Here is a 25366-nt window from a genome sequence, read left to right as displayed (position 1 = left end):
AAGGGATAAACAACAATGTGAGGCATATTGTAGAGTCAATTAGAACTTATTAATAGTGTGATTTGATAAAAATCCAATATATAAGTGAGTACGAGTCAATAATATGGTTTAAGAAGGTTTTTAGGCATAATTTAAGGGTTTTGGAGAGTGGGAATTTGATTTGGTATGTCTCGGGAAGGTTTGAGTGTTTTGGGGTTTATCTTTTAGTCGTTTGTGTTTGTTCAAACCCATAAGTGGTTTAGTTACGAGCTAAACTTGTAGAATTGAATTATGGTCTCTAAACTGAGTTTTTTTTTAATTTGAGTTAGAATCTTATTGTAAAAAGAGTTTAAAACTAATTTAATTTGGTTCATACACTTTTGGTTAGGTTCATTGTAGCTTAGAATTCCACCTAGGAGTGGTAGAAGTTGGTAAAAGTGATTAGGATAGATCATGAGAGGTTGAGGGTTGCAAATTTTGGTGTTGTAGAATTATGCATAGTGGCTAGGCGAGCAAAAGGGGCTTTTGTGAGTTTATGGGAGTTTTGGTAGTAAGTTCTAGTGGTTAGGCGAGACAACTTGTTGGGCTTGTGGAGCTTGTTGTTTTGGCTCTCGTTAGGCGAGTGAAAACTGCTCGTTGGGCGAGTTTATTAGGTTTATGACAGTGAGTTTCAAAGGTTAAGCGAGGTAGCTCGCTAAGCTTGTGAGTTTGTTGTTTTGGCTCTTGTTAGGCGAGCCTGTGTTCGCTGGAAATTTTGTTTCTAGCGTTGTGCGAGTGGGTATGAGTCATTTGGGTGTTTTAACTTCCTTTATCTTATGTACATAGTTTTAAATGGTGTGATGACTTATCTTATGATATGTGGTATGAGTTGGAACACACACTTGAATTGAATGAGGTGTGTAAGAGTTATAAGGAAAAATCTTAATGGTTGTATTAAAGTGTTATTGGTATGAATACACGGAGCTCGGCCTTTAGGGTTATCCTGACACTTTAATGATAATTCATTCTCAATCAGAGACGAGTGATCATGTGGTGAAAGTAGCAGGAGGTCTTAGTATAAGTGCTTCTAGTATGGCCTAAGACATGGTATATACTAACCTTGTAAGTGTGATAGGGTGAAACCCATTGGCAATGGTTCTGTAGAGCAATAAAGGCCACCATAAGTGCATGACCCACTATAGCTGCATATTCATACTAAAATTGGATAGTCCAGTCTAGGTCTTTGACATTATTAAGATGTTTGTTATGTTTTATGTTAATTGTGATGTATGCATGACATGTTAATATATTTATTATGATTAATTTTATATCACTAGCTTACTTTTGTTTGGTTATCTTGGTGTGCTTGTGTGGACGATGATCATCTAATAGGTGTGAACAGAGAAAAATGATGTGACAATAGAGCAAGCATTAGGTAGAGATGGTCCAAAAATATAATAGTTTTAGTATTTATATACTCATTAGTTATCTTTTATCTATGATGGTTATAAATAACTAATTTTATATACTTACTTTTCCTTAAATTCAATCTCTCACAGTAAATAGACTTAAGAGAAAAAGAAAACTACATTTTTTATTCATTGTTTTAAAATATATTATATACAAAAGTTAACAACTTTTTACTTTATGTACAGTGGTTATATACCCTGCATACAATATAAAAAAATGTTGTAAGCAGTAATCAAAATCGATGTACTTAATTGTTGTCTTTTCTGAATTTTTATTTATTGGAGGTAGTATTTAGGTAATACATTATATTTGTTCATATCTTTTTTATTATCATTTAATATTATTATTTTTTATATTAAGTTATATATCATAGGTTAGCTTTAAATTATACGTTCATACCATATGGAAAAAGTCTCTTTAACAATTTTTTTTTTTACAATTTTTTAACAACGCATACGTGGTAATTTATAATTTGTGATTGGTCCGTTTTAAATATTTTTTTAGAATAAATTCAAACCGATCAATAAAATGGTAACACGTGTCTTGTTGTCAAAAAATTGTTAAAAAAGAATTGTTAAAATATCATTGAAATGGACTTGTTGTGTTGTTTTATAATTCGTATTTTTTTTTGAAAATGATCAAAAGGTACTTGGAAGAACAAAAAGAATAAAAAGGTAGTTTGATATGTGTAATGGACTCATGAAAATACATCATTTAATATTACTTGTTACATGTTGATGAAAATGTGGACCTGCTTTGAAGATAACATTTGAATTTAAAAATTATATAATGTAGAAGAAGGATTTATGAAAGTAGTTGAATTAAATAATTGCTTAAGCGTGTTTCATCATTTTTAATGTAATTTTTGTATTAATTTTTATGTAAACATTTAATCTCAGATTTTACATTATCATAATAATACATAACAATAAATTCCATAACATATAATTTACATTTTCATCTTTATTTGATATTAATATATTTCCTCATATTAAATATGAGAACGACATCTTTTTTTTCCTCATCGGTTTTCGACTCTTAATATTCATAATTTTTTTTTACTTTTAATTTTTTCTCATTGGACTTATGGCCTGTTCTAATGTTAAAGTTTTTTTCCGCAACTTAATGATTTTGTTGAAAGGAAGTTGAAAGATATTTATGTCAGAAGGAAGAAAGCAAAAAACAACAGAGATATAGAAATGAGAGAAAAAAATTAGAATTGCGAGAGATGAAAAAAAATAGTGAAAATAAATATATAGAAAAGAAGATGAAATAAAAAAAATAGAAATAAAGAGTTGAGAAAAAATGAAATTCATAAAAAAATCAAGAAAAAAAAAAGAAAAAGAAGACAAATAAAAAGATGTCAAACAAAGAGGAAATAAAAAGTAATAACAAAGTTTATAATTTGAAAAATATGAGAAGAAAACCAACTAATTTGCATGATTCTTCGATGAAAATACGTAGCTTATTAATAAAAACATAGTTTGAAAATAAAATATGAAGCTCAAATACACATGATCTAAAAAAATAATGAGTAGAAGTTGGAGTAGTTCGACTAAATGTTTGTTTATGTTCATTTCAATAGTTTTAAATGTTAGAAAAAACAATGTAAGAATGTATTAAAAATGATAGTATGTTCTGAATAACAAGATTAGTTTATTTTTTTATATTAAAAGTTTAAATCTATAAATAAAATTTCAGATTGCAAGTTTTATTATCTAAAACATACTTTAATTCTAAAAATTGTCCTACTATTTAGTATTTCTTTAAGTTTTCTCATTTTTAGTTTATCAATTTGAATGTCAAATAACATCAAAGTGATCACAACAACAAAATCTTCAAGTTTGTTTGATCAGTTATTGTAAAATAGTAAATTAATTTTTGTTTTTTCTCTTAGTTTATGAGTTTTTCCCATACATGTGAGCATTACTTTGCTGCATGTGTAACTTGAATATTCTATAAGGCTCTTTGTTATCACTAGTTTTAGTGGTGTATTCTAATCGTGTTTCTATTTTTTGTAGTATATTTAGTTTCCTATGTATTTGGAGTTGTTTTAGACTTTCTAGAGCGGTTTTATTATTTATCAAGTAAGAAAAACTAATTACCATGTTTAAAGTTATTGTTGTGTTTATAATTTACGTTTCATGTTAGAATTGGTGTGAAATTAGTTGTTTGATATTGTTGGGATTGATGTTGTGTTTAGTTGAAATGCCATTGAAATATGGTTGTGTAACATTTTTTGATGTTGCTTAGAATTTTTTGATTTGAGGTTGAACGGATGAAATTAATATTTGATTAGATAAGCAAATTGGTATTCAAGTTGACAGTAAAGCATGTTTTTAGACCAATCACCGAGTTAAAAATACCGATTTGGTCTTTTGATTTGGTAGATAGTTCATCAGTTCACAGTTGCAGGATTCTACTATGGCGCTCAACACCGAATTTTACTTCTGAACAACCAATTTGTGAATGGTCTGACGTTGAATGGTGACAAAGTACTACTGAGTGTCAATTACCACTACAAGTCTAAAGCCATTTTCACTATTTTTTTTTGAGCAACAAGTAGGTCTCACTAAGCGAGCAAAAGTGCGAGAGCTATGGTGTTGAGCGTTCTCTGTTGCGAGGGATTTTATGTTAAGCGTCAATCTAGGTGCCAATGAGGTTTTGTGTTTTATAACTCCTTATCGTTTTGAAGTGATTTATTTTGGCTTGTATACATGTGTAGTATGAAATTGGTGATGCTTCATGGGCTGTAATATGAGTGTAAAGTATGTATGTTGTTTATTCATATATTATACGGTAATGGTGTTGAGTTTGTTATTGGTTATGTGCATGATATATGTGTTTGGCGTAATTCCGTGAATCTTGTACGAAGATTCTATGGTGACGTTTTAGTAGTATAAGTATTGATATAGGAATTTTGTATTCGGAGTTATCGTGATGCTTTAATAACCATTTTATCTTAAGTAAAGAAAGTTGGAGTATGTGGTGAGAGAACCTGAAGGTCATAGTATATGAGCTTTACCTTGATCTAGGATAATTAACGAAGTAACCTTTTGTAGTATGATGAAACTCACTGACAATGACTTTACATAGCAATAAAGGTAACCATAAGTGCATAACTCGTCAAAAATCTGATATCAATACATGTATTTAGATGATGAAGTCTATAATTAAAGATGACATGTCTCATGATTAGTTGATATAAATCTTTACATGTGTTAACATCTATATGAATATTGTGTAATTTGTCTTTTGGTACATTAACTTATCTTTTTATCTTTGTTATTTGTTTTTTTTATTGGAAATGATGATCTCAAGAGTGTAAACATATAAAAATGTTTTAGTTGATTCGGTGCACAATGAAAAAGATACTGAAAGCTTAGATAAAAAATATTTTGTTTTATATAATTCTATTTCACTTGAAAAATTATAATGTATGTTGGTTTGTATATATAATTGTCTATATATTCAATTCATACTTATAGGATAACTGTAATATGTAATATAGTAGTTGTACACTATAAATATAGGATATATAATTTTTTGTATATTTTTTATTCATATTTAAGATGTCTAGCACACTTTTAATATTTCACAAACTACAAGTAATCGGCTAATGAAAAGTTCATTGTAGTGGAAGATAAGTGCTACTAAAAGTTTACTAGTGTGGAAAACAAGTGATAATAAGAATTTATGTGGAATTTTGACAATTTTGCATAATTTTGCTTATACAATTTATGTGTCTATGTTACAATTTTCATCATTATAAAATATGGTGTCAATCATTATTAAATACAATATCAATATCTTTTTCAAATTTAAATACGAGGAGAGTTTCTCCTTAGTTTTTTTGTCTTGTGTAACAAAAATTGCCATTTATTTTTTCATATATTTGTTCCAGTTCTTTTCCTTCCAAGTTTAACTGTTTTGTTCCTCTCTTTTAAACCTTCGGTACCTTGGAAAGTGTGATATGGTGATAGTACATTGTTAAAAGTTACTTTGTTCAAGATAAAATAATAAATAACTTTTTTACATTTAAATATTTGAAAATATAAACATATAAACGTAAAAATTAATATACTTTTTTTTATAGAAAATAATATATTTTATTACATTAAATAAATTACAGCATTTAAATATATCAAACACTAGGAAGAAGAGAGACTAGGCTGTTCACATTTTTATGTAAACAAATTATAAAAATAAGATTTAATAACTCTGAATAATAAATTGATGTGTTATGCAAATCTTTTTTGAATAAGAAGTTATGCAATTGATTAAAATATTTTATGGTTATGTATTTTTTTAAATGATGAGATTGTTTTAGTTTAATAAATGACAAAACTTGTTTAATTAAAATGTCTAAAATATTATATAATTTTATACACACTTGACATAAATATATAACTTTTTATTTAATTATTCTGATGTTATTGTTTATTACTCAATTTGTATCTTCTATGTTTATGTATATGTATGTAATAGATCTATGGTCCTCTACATAACCAAAAACAAAAGAAACATTTAAATTATAAAAGCAAATATACTGAATAGCTTTATTGTTCAAGATATCATTATGTAATATATAAAGATTTTAATTATAAAAATATCAAACATTACATCAGATGAAAAATATTTAGGCAAAAAAAATATAAATATATCACACTTTTTTTCTTGTAAAATTTTTTCTTATTCATCATATCCATCACTTTGTAATGGGGGATATACCTAACTTGAAGTATACTTTCTCGTTGTGATGGTTTGGTATATTTTATCCCCAAAGTTATCATATTTTTCTCGTATTTATTTTCTTTCTCATTTTTTCATTCCCAAATAAGATAAAAGGGTTAACATTTTTTTATAATTATATTTAACTAATATCACCAATTAAAGATTCAGGATCATATCTTTGCTAATTCACTGTTATTTATTTCAGGTTAATAATGTAAAATAAAAACATTGAATGAAACATTGCATCAAGAATTAATGAACTTAATTGAACCCTGAGATACCCTCAACAGAAAAAAGAATTATTTATTTACCTAAAAGCAAATCCACAAATTATTTCAGTAAAAGTTTTTTTTTCCTTGAAAAAATAAGCATAATTTTTTGATTGATGAGAATTGAAAGTGGGGGAAATATAAGAAAGAGAAGAGGCAGTTGAAAAAGTTTGTGCAGTGAGTTGGATCGTTTCATTTAGTTGAGTTGCACATTACCTTCCGTGTCCTTGCTCTCCCTGCAATCTAGGGTTCCTCGAATATTCTGTATCTTGCCTTAGTCTTTAATCTTTTCTTTTTTTGTTTGATTTCTCCGTCACTGTTCATTTACTTCGATCTGTTCAATTCAGGTACTTGCCGTGTGACAATCATTTTCTTCTTTTCTTTTTTCAATCGTTATTCTGTTTGATCACACTGTTCAATTCAGCGATGATTGAAGCTTTAGCACTTACTTAATCCCGACTAATTAGGGCTTTATTGGAGATCTCCTTTGTTGCGTCCATAGAATTCGCCATGACAATCGCCGATGATTCAGTTTTTCCCATGGATAATGTGGCGAGTTGCATACAGCTTTCTCCGCAAGAGGAAAACCGGATTGTATCGGATTTGATCAAGGAATCGGAACTTTGTTTGACAGAAGGCAACTTATATTACGTCGTTTCTAACAGGTGTTAACCTTATATATTTTATTTTGTTTTAATTTTGACGAATTTATGCTACACCGTGTTGAGCGTGATGAAATTGAAAATTATGATTATTGGCGCCTGTTTTGAGTATATAGTCGATTAGTTTATGTCTCTATTATGAAGTGAATGGATGTGTTTTGTGCTAGTGCCTAAACATGCATATGGTAGTATGTTTTCTCGGATGTATCCTATCTTTTGTTTTTTCCCTCCCAACAATACTGCCAGGCTAGCTCTTTTAAAAATATTGTTATGTAGTTGCTATTGGGCCTGCAAGGGTAACCCTATTGCACAGGAGAGCTGATACAAGTTGTCAAATGTTTGTTGATTGTCGCTGGTATCACGGTATTCAGTCCTAAATAGTGGCATGGACACAAAAAATGCTGTAGCAGGATGGTTGCTATTTTGAGCCCTAACCATCATTAATAATCAAGGCTGGAGACCGGGCAGAGATTTTAGCAAAAGCTATGCATGTTTTGTTTCAAAGCTGGAGAATTAACAATTGGTCAGAGATTGTAACAGTAAAAATAGAAGTGGCAGAGAAGTGTAACAAATGTAGGATGCAGAAGTCAGAACAGAGCAGGAGCAAGGTAGGACGAGTGCAGCATATAGAAGGAGCAAGTTCAGGCTTGAGTACGAAGAAGATTATGGGACAAGGAGTTGATAACAATGAATGAGAACTGAGATTTGATGCGGCAGATATTCTACAAGTTTGCCCCTGTAAAAGGTATGAATGACACCATTTCAGGGGCTGAAACATATCCAGATGTATCTAACCCAGCAGTGTCCATGATGCCTACAGAAGACCATGATCTCGACTGTGATTACACTACCCTAGCTGTTATGCAGCAGAGGAGAGAGGAGTGGGTTGGCCCTGAAGGCATAATCACAATCATGCTACTATAACGTGCTATTAACTACATTGGTTGGTGTTATCATAATTTTTTTAAAATTGATTGAATATGACCAACAAGCCATATAAGTGTGACAACTCACATTTGGGGCCAAAGCCTTTGAGAAAAAAGATGGGTATTGGGGTAATCACCATCTTATAATTATTGTTGTTTATCTGATTGTTCAAAGAAAAGTAAGTGTCATGTTATAGCAATGGGTCCTATGGCCTGGTTGTGATAAAAGGGGCATTTTGTAACAGTTATGTAGAGTAGAGATAGCAACCTGAAATACAGAGAAATAGTGGACAAACTGCAGCCACTATGGTAAATATGTCATTCAATCCTTGTTTGGTCTCCTTTTATTTTTGTATTATCCTTAAATCCTTTCAATGGCTTCCTTAAGCTTAGTATCCTCTTGTATTTCAGTTATGACATTTTGACTATCCAACCACATTGGGAAATATGTCAAATCAATACTTGCATTTCCCTCTCCTCTATATTCTGGGACAAGGATCATTTCCTCTATTTTCAATTTCAGGTTTATACACAATGTCAAAGTTGTATCCAAACAACTTAGCTATCCAATTTTGTTGACTTCCAGCGATGACTTCCTGCTGCAATAATTGTTTTAAACTCTTATGAGTCCGTGGCCCCTAAAAATTTCCGGCTCACTAAGTAAGGACGCTGATGATTTATAGCCAAAGCAATTGACATAAACTCTTTTTCATAAGCTGATTTACTTAGGTTCCTCACTCCCAAGGCCTTGCAATATTGGGTGTTTATTTTGCATGAGTGTGGCCTCTATCTGCAAATTCGAGGCATCGCACTCCACCAATTCTTCCTCAAAACTAGGCATTGCCAATATCGGTGCTGATGTCACCCTCCTCTTTAGTTCTTCCAAAGCTGCTCGAGTCTCCTCATCCCATGTAAAAGCATCTTTCTTGGTAAGTTCTGTCAAGGGTTTGGCCACCTTCTCATAATCTCGAATAAATTTTCTATAATACTAGGTTAAGCCAAGTAACCCCTAACTCCTTTAATACTCTTGGGAATAGGTCAATCTATAACTCCTTGCACCTTTTTGGGCTCAACTATCTCCCCCTCTTTAGATACAATATGTCCAATGTATTACACTCTTTTGAGCAAACCAACATTTTTTCTTATTCGCAATGTCACTCCAACACCCTCATTGCTTCACCTAAAAACCTCATTCACTGTGCCTTAAATGTGTTTGGGGTGTTTGTTAGGCCAAAAGGCATTGCAAGATACTCTTGATGTCCTTCATTGCTTGTAAAAGTCGTCTTGGGGATGTCCTCCTTTCTCATCTGCACTTGCTAGTACTTATATTTTAAGTCTAGCTTCGGAAAAAACTTAGACCCATGAAGCTCATCCAATAACTCTTCTATTACCAAAGTTGAGAGTTACCTTATTCAATGCCCTTTAATCAACACTCATGAGCCAAGATTGATCCTTCTTTCAAACAAGAATGGTTGGGCTTGAGAACATGTTGTACCTTATAAATCCATTAACCCATAATTTGTTGACCTGCCTATTTGTTTCATCCTTCTGGTGATGTGCATACCATTAAGGAAAAACGTTCATTGACCCTTAACCGTGTAACAAGTTTGTACCATGGGACTTGGTTCCTATGGTGAAAGGCCCTTTTTCTATTGGAAAATTTGCTCAAATTTACCCAAAATCACTTCTAATCCTTCTTGCTATTGCTCATTAAGAGGCCTTAATCGATTTTCTTCTTCCTTTGGACTACAAATAGCAATAGGCATCATAAGTCCCTCTATACTCTTTGAATTTCCTCCAACCAAATATTGCAAAGTCGTTTGAGTTACACAACATTCCCCCTGTTTTGCAGCAGTACCCAAGTGTCTCCCATGTTTACTTTCATGGTATGTAACTTCCAATCCACCACCATTTCTCTCATGGTATGTAACTTCCAATCCAACACCATATCAATGTCTTCTAGATCAATTAGAAAAGCATGCAATACACAACGCAAACTACCCAACTGCATCACAAGATTACGACATATACCCATTGTCTTGATGCCCCCATCAAGGCGCACATGCTTTTCCTATCCTTCTTCTTCCATCCCATTGGTCCATTATATTTCATGAGATAAAGTTGTGTTGCTGCACTATGCACCAACACACACTAGGCCTATGAATCCTCCTTCTAGTTTTAACGTTTGTGGTTGTTTCCCTTGTGTTTGTGATGGGGATTGCAAACTGATGGAACTACACTCTCCATCAGAGGCCTCCTCCAATGACACATCACCTTTATTTTGCATGAGGTCTTCCTTGCCATCCTCCAACTCATGAGATAATGTAAGCTTTAACTATTTTTCTAGGCAAACATGTGGAGTATACACACCACCACACTTAAAACATAGGCCCTTATTCCTTTGGTCTAACAAGTATCCATAGGACCCCTTTATCTCTTGGACCACTTGTAGACCTTTCTAACATTTTTTTATTGGGCCTTGGCCTATTTGTACCTCCTGTTGACCCATATATTTTTACACCCCTATCAACATTCTGTTAAACTTTGTAAGGAAAGTCAAATTGGGCCTCATGGTCCACTGTGATCAAACATGGGTGATTTCTCCCTTGTGTATTGACTAATCTGTCCACTGCCCTTGTAACATTAATGATGCGTGATCTTGACAACGATCTCAAAGCATGTAAACTTTGCACCCTCTTGATCTCTTTGTTCAATTTATGGAGTAAATGAGCAAAATATTGTTGCTTAAGAATCTTTGAGACTTGGGCAATCTAGAATTCAAAATCCTTAATATTTGTTCAACGTTGCCAATTTGTCAAAGTGCAGTGAGCTGGTACACCTTCCCTTTGGCTAAACAACCATATCTATCCAACGAGGCTTGTTTGAATTGCTGCCATGGTCTTTCTTGTTCATCAAGGAATTGGAGAACTCTATGGATACCCCCTCCATATACAGTAGAGCCAAGTTGACCCGGACCTAATTTTTGGTAATAAACTTCTGCCTTGATTATTCACCTTGCTGGATCCTCCGCATTGAACATTGGTAGTTCCACCTTTTTTACCAATTGTCAAAATTCATCAACTGTGTCTCCTTGTAATTTCATCATGTCCCTACCACCACTATTCGGTGTCTTCTCTAGTGACTTGGTTCGTTGCTCCAACAATTTTTATTTTATTTGATCGTGGTTCCCGTTTGCTCTGTGTGAATTCCTAACAAGCTGTCCACTTTTTTGGAAAGTAGATCAAACAACTTAGACTGATTGTCGGTGTTCTCTTTACGCAATTCCTCCATTGCCTTGTGATTCTCTAGAGCTTGAAGCCGCATAGCTTCCATGGAATGTTTTATGCTGGCATTTTCTACCATATCTAGTTGTGAATCCTTTTGTTTTTTCTGGCTCTTAAGTTGAATCACCGTCTACAAAACTCTTATTCTTTTTGCCTTCTTCCTTATGGGGCATCCACTATGGCAGGTTGGACCTCGTCCAATGCAACTCTTTATCTTGTTATTGGATTCTTAATTTTGCCATAGTTTGGTCGTGATTCTAGTTTGCCTTAGATTTATTAAAGTGATTAATAGTGCTGTTGACATTTAGGTTTTGGCAATTTTTTGATATTTGAACCAAGGTTCTATGGTTGAGATGAATTGCTAGGTTATTTTTTAAATTGTGAATTGCAATGCAAAATTACTTCAAATATATAATATACATGATGTATTCAAGTAAACAATTTGAACTAAAAGCCAATAAAAAAATTTAAGCAAAGTCATCTAGAACAAAACTTTGTGGAGCCCTTTTTATTTGAAGAGTGGAAACAACGCTATTAAATAGCTAAATACAGCACATGCATGTGTGAGTGACAAATAAACGTTGAAAACAAAGTAGGATTAGTTTACAAGTGCTCTTTTGAATTACTTTTTTATTTACAAATTAAAGCTCACACGACTTCATAATTTTTCTTTTTCATGAAAATTGGTGAATAAGTAAAACACGTATGAATTGTTGAATATTGCATGAATCGGATTGATGATACAAAATTACATAGATCCATTTGAGAGTATCATAAGATACAAAGTCATCTAAATTGGATTGGATTGAAAGATTCTGCTAGCTATAATTTTAGCATTTATAATCACCACGTTGTCTGGAATTGACAACCACGGACCTTCACAATTTACATGATATCTTTCCATGTACTCAATTTATGAATGGCTTGTTCTATTTTTATATTCGTGCTTGTGTATTTTTGTATTGCATTGTAATCCTGCACAAATTTCAACAAGTTTTCTGCTGTGGTTTTATGAGCTTCATTTATTGTGTTTTTTTCAAAGACTTTTTAATTAAAAATATCTATTTTTTTTAAAGATAGTTAGATATTTCATTTTTCTTGAGAAAAAACCAAAAGCTATAGAAAAGTTTCTGCATCTTTGATTTCACTTATTATGGAGTTTGGCCAGTTTTTAAGAGATCTTTTAAGTAATAAGTGATTATTTATCACAAAAGAACTCATTCAGACTTACCTACGATGCTTTTCTTGGATGCTAGAATGAGTAGCTTCTAAAAAAAGAAATAAAACAAATATGTAATAGAAGTGTTTTTGTGCAAAGCTTATAATATATACCTATTCCTCTTGTCTTGCATGCAGCTGGTTTTCAAGGTGGCAGAGTTATGTTGGGCCTTGTGTTGGTATGCTATCAATTAACAAACAATCTTCTGATGGCCAGCATGCCAACATGACACACACAAAGATTGCGAACAGACCTGGGCCTATTGATAATTCTGATATCATTTCAAAGGAAAACAATTTTGACAGCAACAGTTTAGATATTCGTCGAATGTTGGAAGAGGGTACGGACTATGTTTTAGTCCCTGAAAAAGTGTGGGAAAGGCTGTTGGAATGGTAATTGTCAAAATAATATTTTGCTTTTTAATTTGGAGAAAATTTATGATCTAGTGATTTGTATTTTGAAGGAAGGGTCATACATGCATAAATTATATTGATCCTGTATTCTTTGAAGAGACAGTGATAAAATAATCTCTAATACATGTGATTAAGCATGCAATGGTTAATTTGTGGACAAATTGGAAGCAATTTCCTAATAGCTTATATGAGCTGGTTTTGGAATATGATAAAAGAAAAGCTCAAAACATGCTTAATTTTTAAAATTTCCCTCTTGAATCTTCGTAAGCAATGTTTTTGGTTGAACTCTTTACATGTCCAGATTTAATATTGAAAATTTGAAGATAACCTATGTACAGATTATGGAAACATCTTGACATTTTGGGATGGAAAAATGCATGACATTAATTCAACATGTCATTGGATGCAACAAAGTGCTTGATTTGTTTAATGTGTAAATAGATTTCTGTCTCATAATTGTCTAGGTACAAAGGTGGACCGGCATTACCGAGGAAGTTAATTTCTCAGGGTATTGGACGTAAGCAATACAGTGTTGAGGTTTACCCACTTAGTCTAAAGGTTACTGATGCGAGAGACAACAGCTCGCTGATTGTAAAATTAAGCAAAAAGGTACAGACTGATTTCATCACAATCTCTTTTGTTCTAGTTACGTTTGCAGTAATCACAATGCGTAAGAGAGTGCTAGATTATTTATTTATTATTATGCTCTGTATGTTGGTCTTTGATTATCACTACAAGAACTGATTATTCTATTTTCTATAAATTTTAGTATTACCATACTATATTTCAAAGTAATTGATTTTTATTTCCTGTAATTGTTGTATGTTGAATGAAGGTCATTAACTTGAATTTTCACACATGCTTTTTTGTTTTTGTTGAAGAATGCTCATAAAATTTAAAAGTGAATTTAATAGTTGTAGGTGCAAACCATACAATTAAACGAGAACAGGTACATGTTTATACTGGTGTCTTGACACATTATGCTTCTAGTCTGGATTGGTACTATATTTGGTTGTAGCATGATTTAATTTGATGATTGAATGTGAATGAGCCATGATTCTGATTTTTATTTTTTTCTATTCCTGTAATATATTTTAGGCTACCATAGGTGAACTTCATGAGTTGGTGTGCAAAATCAAACAAGTAGAACAAAAGAAGGTGCTATTCCCCCCTGTTGCTTTTAGCTTTTATTTATTTCATTTGTTATAAAATCTTACATTTCTCCTCCTGTATTTTTCCTTTTTGTTTGTTGTCAACTATTTTAGGCCTGTATCTGGGATTACTTCAATTTGAGAAAACATTTACCGCTGACAGTCTCAGAGCAGACATTGGAGGAAGCTAACTTGTTGATGGACCATGATGTGAGTGACCTTGAGTAATGTAGATCTTTAATGTGTGTTTGGTTTGGCGTTTGGAGCCTTGGATCCATGTTTTGGATGTGAAAAATGGAATCTACTGAAAGTAGCTTGGGCCTGGATGTGAATCACAAATCCACGTTTCACTTGATCCTACGCCAAACCAAGCATACACTTAATATTAATATGGCATTATTCTAAATTTATGTTTTGATACAAAGACCTAACTTTTTTCTTGGCATTGATTCTTCTATAGAAGCTTGATGCTCCTGATTCATCTCTTGCTCACAGATTCTTCTAGAAGTATTACCTGATGGAGATCACTCTTCTCATTCTGGCATGGATTCAATGGGAAATGAACTAGCTTTGGTACCATTAGAACCTTCTAGGTCATCTGTGTCAATTGCCGGGGGACCCACCATGTCAAATGGTCACTCAACTGGATCTAGTTTTAGTTTGTATCAGGGAACTTCTGTTAGTTCGTCATTGACCAATATGGATGATAAACATGATATCTATAAAGGTGAAAGGGGTGGTTTGGCAGGACTGCAGAACTTGGGCAACACCTGCTTCATGAATAGTGCTATACAATGTTTAGTCCACACTCCACCGCTTGTTGAATATTTCTTGCAGGATTACAGTGATGAAATCAACATGGAAAATCCATTAGGAATGCATGTACGCAACCATTCAAATTAGTTTATATGTATTTTTTTTTTTACTCTTCTACAGGTTATAGAAATAGGGAATAGATGAAAATTTATTTTATTTTTTTCTAAAATTTGAAAACTATATTGTTACTTCTTACAAAATGAATTAGTTTTTATTTTAGTCCTGTAAAACATTTTTCTTTGATTTTCATCTTTTCAAAATTTGATAAAAAGTATTATTTTAGGATCATAAATATTTTTAGAAATGTCGTATGTTGTCATTGTGTTACATGCACCATTGAGTGACACCTGGGATGCTTATTTGTCATTTAGTTCAACACATAAGCAGTTAATGAGTGTAATATAGTACTAGGTAGGGTTCATAAACAATCATTTCAATTTTAAGGGGACTAAAACAAACTCTTTTCTAGGGACCAAAATTGAAACTCGTTCATTTTACTGGAACTAAAAACATGTTTTAAGTCTAAAAGTAATGTATCATTTATGACTTTGCTTTGAAGGCATTTTCAACATTTAAATTAATTCTGAAATTGTTACATGTGGCTGGTATGTAGGGTGAGTTAGCACTTGCGTTTGGTGACTTGTTGAGAAAACTTTGGTCTTCAGGGCGAACTGCCATTCCACCCCGTGCATTCAAGAGCAAATTGGCTCGATTTGCTCCACAATTCAGTGGTTACAACCAGCATGATTCTCAGGTTAGTTTATGCAAATTGTCAAAGTTCCTTATTTTTGTGATTACTGTCAGGTATAAACTCAAGTGCTGTTATTACTTAATACTGGAATGCTGTCTACTTTTGCAACATTCGGCCAACTTTAGACATTCTTCCACCAATCTTTCTGTAATATGAAATCCCTTATGTCGACCATTCACTGTTTCCATGGGTAATGCGACAACATCTTTGGTCATCTGTTTCAGGCACAGTTGAGAGGGATGAGACTAACTCAGTTAATTTTTTGTTTTCTTACGTAACTTATCTTTTTCTTTTGCATAACTTGCATTGGCAGAATCCTACCTGGGAATCTGGTTTAGCGTTGAAGTTGCACATAAGAAACTTTGATGATTGCTTGAATTTCGTTCAGTGAAAGCTTTTAGTTGTTTGAACTTGTTCACAAAAATTGAACTTCAGCATTTTTATTGTTGTTGTATGTTCTCTTATTATTGGATTTATTTCTTTAGGAATTGCTTGCCTTTTTATTGGATGGTCTGCATGAAGATTTGAATCGTGTGAAACAAAAGCCTTACATTGAAATGAAGGATTCGGACGGTAGGCCAGATGAGGAGGTTGCTTCTGAGTGTTGGAAAAATCATATGGCTCGGAATGATTCATTGATTGTTGATGTATGCCAGGTGAGTATATGTCCATGTTTTTTCATTGGCACTTGCTGCATTAGAATTGATCCTCCACTAGTCGTCTTTTGCTTTAGTTAACTGTTTAAATTTCTGCCCTGTTTTCACTTTTCTTCCCTCCCCTGTTTTGACACAAGAAGTGAAGAGAAGTAGTCATGAATTATTACTCACTATATTTTATATATGTTTTACTGTATTCAATTTTAGTTTATAATTTGTTTTGTTCTCAAGTTTTTTTCCCCTTCTCAGTAAGCCTTCTCGAATTTCTATCAATTTTAACTGTATTTTCTATAGAAGCTTGAGTTTCAACTTTAATTTCATTGTGCTTACCTTTACTAAGCGTGGCATTTTTTTTTTTAATTTTTCTACAATAAAATGATCAGGGTCAATACAAGTCAACGTTGGTTTGTCCAGTATGTGAAAAAATTTCAATCACTTTCGATCCATTCATGTACTTATCATTGCCACTACCTTCCACTGTCAGTCGCACAATGGTAGTAACTGTCTTCTATTGTGATGGGAGTGGTCTTCCAATGCCATACACCGTGACAGTTCTGAAGCATGGTTCCTGTAGAGATCTTTGCCAAGCATTAGGCACTTCATGTTGCTTGAAGAATGATGAAATGCTTTTGCTTGCAGAAGTGAGTGCTTCTCATAAAAGTTACTTTTTCTTGGTTTTGATTTCAGTGATTGATGATTTATGTCTATCTCTTAGGTTTATGATCATAGGATTTATCGATATCTAGATCCAACAGAATCATTGAATTCAATAAAGGATGATGAACACATCGTGGCGTATCGAATTAAAAGTGGAGCTAGCGAAACAAAACTTGAAGTAATACACCGATGGGCAGACAAGTAAGTTTACCTCTTTTAGTGTGTTGGCACGAAGCCTTAATGCTTCATGGTTACCGAATTATGAGTTATTTTTGTCTAGGATGGGTTATAGTGTTTTGATGTGAAGTTTTTAGAGAGGAATTCTCTTAAGTGGATTTAAAATCTCACATATCAAAGACTAGAATGGATACCGAAAGCTTAAGCATTTTTGAAATTGATCGGAATTTTATAGGTTTTTTCAAAAGTAAATTGTAGGGATTTCAAATAACGTCAGTATCACCTTATCCATCTCAAAGTTTTGATTCGCCCTCTTTCTTCACTGTACGCTTCACCATCTTTGTCCCATTCTTCTTTTGGGCTTCTCTTTCTCTCCCTCATTTCTTAAGTCTCTCTTCTGCAGCTCTCTACCCCAATCTCTCCTGTGGTTATCTCTCTCATTTCCCTTTCTTCTCTTGCATGCCTCTGTCCATTTCTTTTCTGCACCTCACCCTCACTCTCCTTTAGTATCTTATGCTTGGCTCCCTTTCTTTCCTGCACATCTGTACTCTCTTTCTTCCACACTACTCTACTTCCCTTCTCCCTCTCCATTTCTCCTTTACAGGATTTTTGAAAGATAAATATTTAAAAATGAAATTTTACATATGATGGGAATTATATAACTTTATCCAGACAAAGAATAAAATACAAGGAATTTGAATTGTTTTATTCAAATAAAATGTATTTAAATTTAAAAGTCTTCAATTCAAGCAACTATATATCCATCCATTTCAAATTTGATAGAATTTTTGCAATCATCTTTCCAGACATTTCCTAACTTTTTGGTCAATGTATTCTTAGGGTTCCCTTTTAACTGAGTAATATTGTTGGTAGCTCGTTCTGTTGCAATTTTGCAAAAGAAAGTGCGTAAATAGATTTTTCCCCTTGGAAGTAATTTATTGGTTACACCACAATTTTCATTAATCTGTTAATCTCTTCCAGAGATGGGAATGAGTAATCCATAGATTTTTAATGATGATTAATATCAACTGTCTCTGGATGCGTTCATTTCCTTTATATTTTGTGGTTTTTTTTTTTTTTTTTTTTTTTTTTTTTTTTTTCTATTTTGTCCATTATTGGGCGATTTAAGTACTATGGAGTCTTGCAGGTACCATGCAAGTTAGTAAGTATTACTCAGGATATCACCACTATCTTATAGGAGTTAGTATGGTATAAATAACCATTTGTGGCTTAGCGTAGGCAATCTGCCATAGCATGATTCCTCAACTGCTTATAGACATTTCACCAAGTTGTTTTTGGTTCACCGAATTAGACAACTATGATTATATTTCAATTACTTTATTACTGTTTGATTTGATTTTTTGAATTACCTTGATGTTCATTGGACAGTATGAAGGGTGGAGAAAGGAAGCCCTTCGGAACCCCATTGGTTACTTATTTGGCAGAAGATCCTCAATTTGGAGCCAACATTGAGGCTTCTGTACGTCAATTGTTGGCACCTTTAAGAAGAGCATATTCTTCAACCAAGTCTCATGATGGTAAGGAAAATGGTTTCGTCTCAGCTGGCAGTGATGAACAACCAATCATCTCCAATACTCACTGCGAATCACAGAGTCTAACAATTGGAAGCAAAGAACAAGCGGGAACATCATGCGGGGAGTCATCTTTCCAACTTGTTTTAACTACCGAAAGTTCTGAACCCATTGGGAAGGCTTCTTTTATAAAGCCCAGCAAACTTATAAGAGTTTTTCTTGATTGGACTGAGAGAGAAAATGAATTGTATGATTCTAACTATCTGAAGGATCTCCCGGAAGTTCACAAAACTGGATTCACTTCGAAGAAAACCAGGCAAGAAGCTATTTCTTTGTTTTCTTGCTTGGAGGCATTCTTGACGGAAGAACCTCTGGGACCAGATGACATGTGGTAAGATTTGCTTCGTGTTTTTGAAATGGATTCATACTATACTACCGTGAGCTTTGCTTTGAGGGATATTGCCGCTTTACTTTTTTTTTTTTTTTTTTTCCCTTTTCAAATTAGGTACTGCCCTAGATGCAAGGAACACAGGCAAGCTACAAAGAAGCTTGACTTGTGGAAGTTGCCCGAGATTCTTGTCTTTCACTTAAAACGATTTTCATACAGTAGATACCTGAAAAACAAACTTGACACTTTCGTGAATTTTCCCATTCACAATCTTGATTTAACCAAGTATGTGAAAAGCAAAGATGGTCAGTCGTATGTGTATGACCTTTATGCAATCAGCAACCATTACGGTGGTCTAGGTGGTGGGCATTACACTGCTTATTGCAAGGTATGTTAATAACATGCACCTGCTAAATTTGTGAATTCATTCTGCCGTTTGAGACGTTTGTTTTAAATCCATTGTTCAATTGTTCTTCCAATTTTTAACAGTTGATCGAAGACAATAAATGGTGTCATTTCGATGATAGTCATGTCACTACTGTTACTGAAGCCGAAATAAAATCCTCTGCTGCATACGTGCTGTTCTATCAAAGAGTTAGAACTAAAGGGCAGATGGATGGAGAGACATCTCAGGTTCATACAGTGTAGATGCCTGGCTTGTATGCTTTTTTAGCAGTTAGCACGAAACGGAGCTCATGTCCTGAATAGTTACTTAGCAGTGCAAAACTGCTACGTAAAATGCCAAACAGAATGTTACCTTGGCATAACAACTAGCTATTAAACAACAATGTTTTAGATGAGACAGAACATTTGATATCATTGGTAGTATCAGTTCAAATTACTACATGAATGATATCATTTTTTGATAGGGAAATTTTGGCAGCCTATGATTTATTTCTTATTTTATTTCATCGGAGGTTAAAAAAGATGATCATATTGATTTCGTCATAATTGTTGTTTGACTGTTGTATTGTATGCATTCACATCGTGTGCCTTGGGCGGCACGTGTTTGTGAAAGAAATCAATGGTGCCCTCCTTCACTCGTAATGTTGTTAGGATTCTAGTACCCTTTGTCACGTGGAAGAGATGAACAGCACCTCATTATATTTATTTGTTTATTTAATTTTTTTAAATTGTCGTTTGCCTCCGTTCTTATTTATTGATTTTTTATATGTTTCTCCAAAACAAAGGAGTTTGTTACAAACCATTTTAATAAACAGCCTACACCGATAATCTTAAACTGAGGAATGATAAATTTAATGTTTCTTAGAACTATTTTGATGTAAAATATGTCTCATCTTGTTTCATTTTGTTCTTGTATTGATAAAAGCATTTCCTTGGGCCCTTGTTTAATGAAGTGATGAAAAGTAATTGGAGATGACAGACATTTTGACTTGTATTTGTTTTGTCAAAAATAGGTGAGAGCGGGCTAATATGCTCATGAAGTAAAAGTTAAATAATTTAGAAAATTAAATACAATCCTTTATAATTTCAAATTTTATAAATACGATGATTTATTGTAAGCATATTATTTATTTCCACACGGACGTGGTGAGAAAACAAGGAAAAAAGTGCCGTGTTTTTAAGTATTTTTATGTACAAAATCAGTTCTGAAAATATTCATAATAATCCGGTCTATTCTTTCACTCTTCATAATAAATAATTCAAAGAATATTAAAAATAATAAATAATAATACATAAAATTATTAATAACAAAAGAACTTATCTTCTGCTTTACATTCTTTTTTTCAGTCAAACAATCTATTTTTTCATTTGTTTGTTACTTTTTTTTCGTTCTCTTTATTTTTTTCTTTCTTTGGAGCATAATAGCTTACAAAATAAAATTTGCATGAGTGGGAGAGGAGGAGGTGGACGAGTAATAGAGTTGAAACACTACAAAACATATTTATTATGAAAGAATGTCCGACAAAAATACCAATGAAATTGCACGTATTCCTAATTTAATGTAATAATAATAATAATAAAAATAATTATAAATAACAATAATAAATTAGTCCCCAGGGGGTGGGGAGTGACAAGACAGGTCTCGTGAATTCCACAGCTAACTTTCAAATCCTTCCCAAACCCTGCAAAATTGAAACACACACAACGAAAAAGGCTTAACTTTCTTTATTTATGCTGCCAACAAAAAAGTGCCTAATGCTGATGATGCTCATTCTGTCTCTTTCCTAACCATTACCTTTTTCACACGTCTATTCTTTCCTTCAAATAATACTTATGTTACCAACAAACTTATGCAACAAATTAATCCTACACCTACTACTACTTAATGCTAACCTAATCCAATCTTAATCATCATTAGCCTAACACACCTACTTGCAAAACTATTATCCTGTCACAAATTTACAAAAATTCTCTTCTAAGTATTTCATAAGTTGCTTCATTTTATTTGAAATAACGATGTTTTAAAAATATTTTAACATTATTTATATATCATTTTATGATAGATTCAAAATTATTTCGTATCAATACGAACCATTTATAATGACATATAAATAATGTTAAAATATTATAAAAGTAATATATAAATGATGTTAAATTATTATAAAAAAAATATTGTGAAAGTATGTTATTTTTTATTTAAAATCAAATTTTAAAATTTGAATGAAAAGAAAGTGCAACAATAATTCCAACAGTATGGGACAAGTAAAGGGAATAAAATAAAATAAAAAAATGTATTAATAATCTTTTCTTTACCTTTGCTCACTTCTCACTCTCCCCCATCGCCATCACCCCCTGTCTTTCTTTCGATTCTGCGCCTAAATATCCTCAACACTTCAAAATGACGACCGTCACCAAAAACCATAACGAAGCCCCTACTAAACAACATCTCTCCTGTTCCAATATAAAATATCAAGGTTATTATTACAGTAACGGCTATATTGTCAGTAAAAACTGACTAGTTAGTTGAAAAGTTCGAAAATAAACAAGTGTCAGAATAATATATTATAAAATATTCTTAAAAGTAGGCAAACAAAGAAAAAAAAAGAAAACGATGCAAACGTCTGACTTCATCTAAAAATGTATACACCTGAACCCAGTTATGGATTTATAAACTTCAAAATAATTATATTTTTATTCCAATCACATATCAAGCATACGATAAGTTGGATAAATTAACTGTTTAATTTTTGTTTTTATAGCATTTAATTATAAAAGCCTTGTCCATTCACACAATTAACTTCTAAAGAAATTAACTTAATAACAATAGTTATAATAAGCAGAAAGCAGTAGTGGAATTAGTGTAACTAACCAGAGAGGAAGCAGAGGAAATGGACAAATATCCGGTGGAGGAGGTGGGTGGCCGCGGCGACGTGCCAGTACTTGTACTGTTATTGACGGGGTCGTTTGGAGTAGAAGCCAGAGAGAAGCCGAGGGGGTACGCAGGGGTCCCATCGGGCTTAAAAAGCCCATAGTTGCGCTCGGAAGTTGGGCCGGGCTTCATGTTCTCATTAAACAGAGCGAAAACGTATATGTTCAAATCGGAGTTGGGCCTGGACGGTGTTCCCTTCTTGCTGTTACTCATAGCCATCTTAATAAGATTCCCGTTGTACTTCTTTGCGTTCTCGAGGTTCGCACCGGCTTCGTCTTCATCCCCCTTCGAAGGCCAGCCGGTTTCCGAAATGTGAACCGGCAACTTCCCGTAGCCCAAAGAGTCCAACGCGGAATAGACCGCGTCGATCTGCGCGAATAGCATGTTATCGTAGTGGAGGTTACTGGAGGGGTCCACCATCCCCTGGTTGGGTTGGAAGAGAACGAAGTCCAAGGGAACCTGTTTGGGGTTGGCCTTGTAGGCGAAGTAAGGGTAGGCGTTGATGAGGAAGGGAGATCCGGTTTTCACTTGGAAGCTCAGGATGGGAGCCAGGCACGGAGCCAGGTCCGGACGGAATGCTCCGGCCGAAGGAGGATACGAGGTTTGGAGCACGGCTAGGGAGTGCGTGGTGGTGACGGTTATCTGTTTGTCGAGGGCGAGGTTGACGAGCGCGGTGTGCACGCTCTGCATGGCTGGGAGGAGGTTCGAAGTCAAGGAAGTGTCGTTGAAGGTGAGAACCTCGTTCCCGACGAAGATTGAGGTGATTTTAGTGGCTGGAAGGTAGGGTTGTAGGTTGGTTTTGATCCATGCCTGCGCTTTGGTTGGATCTTTCATTCTGGACAAATACTCGTTGCCCAGACCCACCATTACTTCCACTCCGGTGTTGGCGAACGCCTTAAGAACCCTCGGATCTGCATCGTAGAGCTTCACTTTGGTTGCTCCGACGCATTTGACCAACGCCACTGCGTCGTCCGGTGAGGGAAGATTGTTGGCGATTTGACCGTAGTTTATCCCAATGGAGACGACAGTAGTTGCAGGAAGTGCTACGGCTACATTAGAAGAGCATTGTGAATTTCCATTCCAATTAATAGTAAAAAAGAAAAATGGTTTAGTTAATTAACTTACTGGTAATGAAAAAGATGACGAAGAAGCGAGGGAATGTGGAATGGTCGTCCATGGATCTTTGGATAAATCAGGAGTGTGAAAGAAAGAGAGTTTTGGTGTCAGCGAGGAGTCTCGAGGAAGAAGAAGAAGACAGAGAGAGATAACAATGAGGTTGAAGATATTTTAATTTAGAGAGAAAATGGAAATGGAAAATTAAAAAATGATGACAGATAAAGGAAAAAGATTCCCTGAAAAAGTATGGGAAGAGAGACACGCGGAAAGAGCAACAAATTCGCTTGTTTAGAAAGAACAGGAACAAGATGCTTCCTCTTCCTTCTTCTTCCTCATCAAAACAAAACTTATTATTATTATTAGCAGTAATCATGAGTTTAAGCATTTAAGATATAATACATTTTACATATCAAATGTAGGCTTGTTTATATGCAAAGATATAAAAATAATAATGATAATAAATTATTACAAAATATCACGAATCATATTTCTGAAAATTTTATGACTGTTTCAACTAATTTTCTTTTCATGAGTTAGGAAGAAAGTGAAAAGCTTGTTTGGTTCAATTAATTTTAAAAAAATGTAAGTAATTTTCTCACATTGTAACTAATTATGATTTCAACGTACACATTTACTTCTTCATGCTATGTTTTTATGTTTACAAGAAAATAATAGAATAAATTTAATTTAAATGCTTAATATAACTTTTTGTTAAGTACTAACAATTTTAAGAATAGTTCATTTTTCTATAATTCGCTTATAGGTAATATAAGTATCAGGTGTTCGCGTATACACTGAATGAATACTTCCATGTTTAAGTTAAAAAGAGTCTACATAATAAGATATTAAATATAATAATCAATAATCACTAATTATCTTACTTAAAATTAAATTTATAAAAATTGTAATAAATTTTTACTTAATTATACTAACCTCTTAAATAACTTTAATTATGTCGATTGTACTTCAATTAATAATTTTAGAGTGATCAACTTAAAAAAAAAACTCGATATACAATAAACTATTTTAATTATAATCTTAACAAATATTGTTGTGAGTATTGGTATTAACTCCACCAATTTCTATTATCCGGAAGCTCCTACTATACAATCTTATTAAGCATTATTCAATTTACAAACAGTATAAAAAGTAAAGTTTAAATTTTATAGTAATTACGTTTAAAATGATTTTAAAATAATTTTAAATTATTTGTCCAGTTTTAAACTTAGAACATAAAGCGTAAAAATATCACTTAGTATATTATATAATAATATTATGAAGATTTATTTTTCAAAACATTATTGAAATTAATAATTTTTTATTTACGGAATATATAATTATAATATTTATGGTGATTATAATTAATGTATATATTTATTATAATTTTAATTAATTACATAACTTTACATGAATCATAATTTTATATAATATGATAACCAATTTATTACATTTTATAAAACCTTTTACAATTACAAAAAAATTATCATGTGAAAAATAAATAAACTAATTATGATTTTGTATGAGAAATCTTTTTTAATTTGATTATTTAATCATGATTAAAGAATGTATGTGTTAATTAATTAGACAGTTATATATTCTAATTTAAATCTAACTTGTACATTAAATAATTTTCTTTATGCACACATTTATTTATATAATGAAGAAATTCATTAAATTCATTAATAGAAATGAAGAAATTCAAATAAACTCAAACTGATAATGCAGAAGGGACGAAAGTCATCCTTCTTCACTACTTTACTTTCACTTTCACATTTTCGCGATCAGCATTTTCCCAAACCCAACCTCTAGGAAACTGGAAACTGACCTTTTGTTTTTGATGCATAACTTTACCG

General features: G+C 32.9%; 2 protein-coding genes across 4 annotated transcripts; one reads left to right on the top strand and one right to left on the bottom strand.

Annotated features, from left to right (window-relative positions):
- The first annotated feature begins 6580 nt into the window (after nt 1-6580).
- Nucleotides 6581-20173, top strand: LOC106772014 (ubiquitin carboxyl-terminal hydrolase 9). 3 transcript variants are annotated; one of them, XM_014658119.2, is made up of 14 exons: nt 6581-6778; nt 6934-7096; nt 12660-12914; nt 13400-13544; nt 14034-14093; nt 14201-14296; nt 14582-14968; nt 15516-15656; nt 16139-16309; nt 16693-16950; nt 17025-17167; nt 18533-19066; nt 19181-19451; nt 19553-20173. In XM_014658119.2, the coding sequence occupies exons 2-14, from the start codon at nt 6942-6944 to the stop codon at nt 19709-19711; spliced, it is 2775 nt and encodes a 924-aa protein (XP_014513605.1). In that variant the 5' UTR covers nt 6581-6778; nt 6934-6941; the 3' UTR covers nt 19712-20173. The 3 variants fall into 3 exon arrangements, with proteins under 3 accessions (XP_014513605.1, XP_014513603.1, XP_014513604.1); XM_014658117.2 differs by having other exon boundaries at nt 6899-7096; XM_014658118.2 differs by having other exon boundaries at nt 6856-7096.
- A 770-nt stretch (nt 20174-20943) lies between these two features.
- LOC106770901 (glucan endo-1,3-beta-glucosidase 11) lies at nt 20944-23826 on the bottom strand. Its single transcript, XM_014656746.2, has 4 exons — nt 23523-23826; nt 22338-23446; nt 21782-21919; nt 20944-21150 (listed from the first exon to the last, which is right to left on the bottom strand). Exons 1-3 carry the CDS (start codon nt 23572-23574, stop codon nt 21854-21856), a joined length of 1227 nt encoding a protein of 408 aa, XP_014512232.1. The 5' UTR covers nt 23575-23826; the 3' UTR covers nt 20944-21150; nt 21782-21853.
- Nucleotides 23827-25366: the final 1540 nt, after the last annotated feature.

This window comes from Vigna radiata, chromosome 8, assembly GCF_000741045.1.
Source record: "Vigna radiata var. radiata cultivar VC1973A chromosome 8, Vradiata_ver6, whole genome shotgun sequence".
Classification (NCBI taxonomy): domain Eukaryota; kingdom Viridiplantae; phylum Streptophyta; class Magnoliopsida; order Fabales; family Fabaceae; genus Vigna; species Vigna radiata.
This window is presented reverse-complemented; position numbering and strand designations above follow the sequence as displayed.

What these genes read in the sequence shown, in the direction of transcription:
- LOC106772014 (XM_014658119.2), top strand. Translation starts at nt 6,942, where the DNA reads ATGACAATCGCCGATGATTCAGTTTTTCCCATGGATAATGTGGCGAGT. An exon ending in TGGGAAAGGCTGTTGGAATG is followed by an intron (nt 12,915 to 13,399) that starts GTAATTGTCAAA and finishes ATAATTGTCTAG; the next exon opens with GTACAAAGGTGGACCGGCAT. An exon ending in TGATTGTTGATGTATGCCAG is followed by an intron (nt 16,310 to 16,692) that starts GTGAGTATATGT and finishes TAAAATGATCAG; the next exon opens with GGTCAATACAAGTCAACGTT.
- LOC106770901 (XM_014656746.2), bottom strand. Translation starts at nt 23,574, where the DNA reads ATGGACGACCATTCCACATTCCCTCGCTTCTTCGTCATCTTTTTCATT. An exon ending in CGTCATCTTTTTCATTACCA is followed by an intron (nt 23,447 to 23,522) that starts GTAAGTTAATTA and finishes CTTCTAATGTAG; the next exon opens with CCGTAGCACTTCCTGCAACT. An exon ending in TTTCCTCTGCTTCCTCTCTG is followed by an intron (nt 21,920 to 22,337) that starts GTTAGTTACACT and finishes ATATTGGAACAG; the next exon opens with GAGAGATGTTGTTTAGTAGG.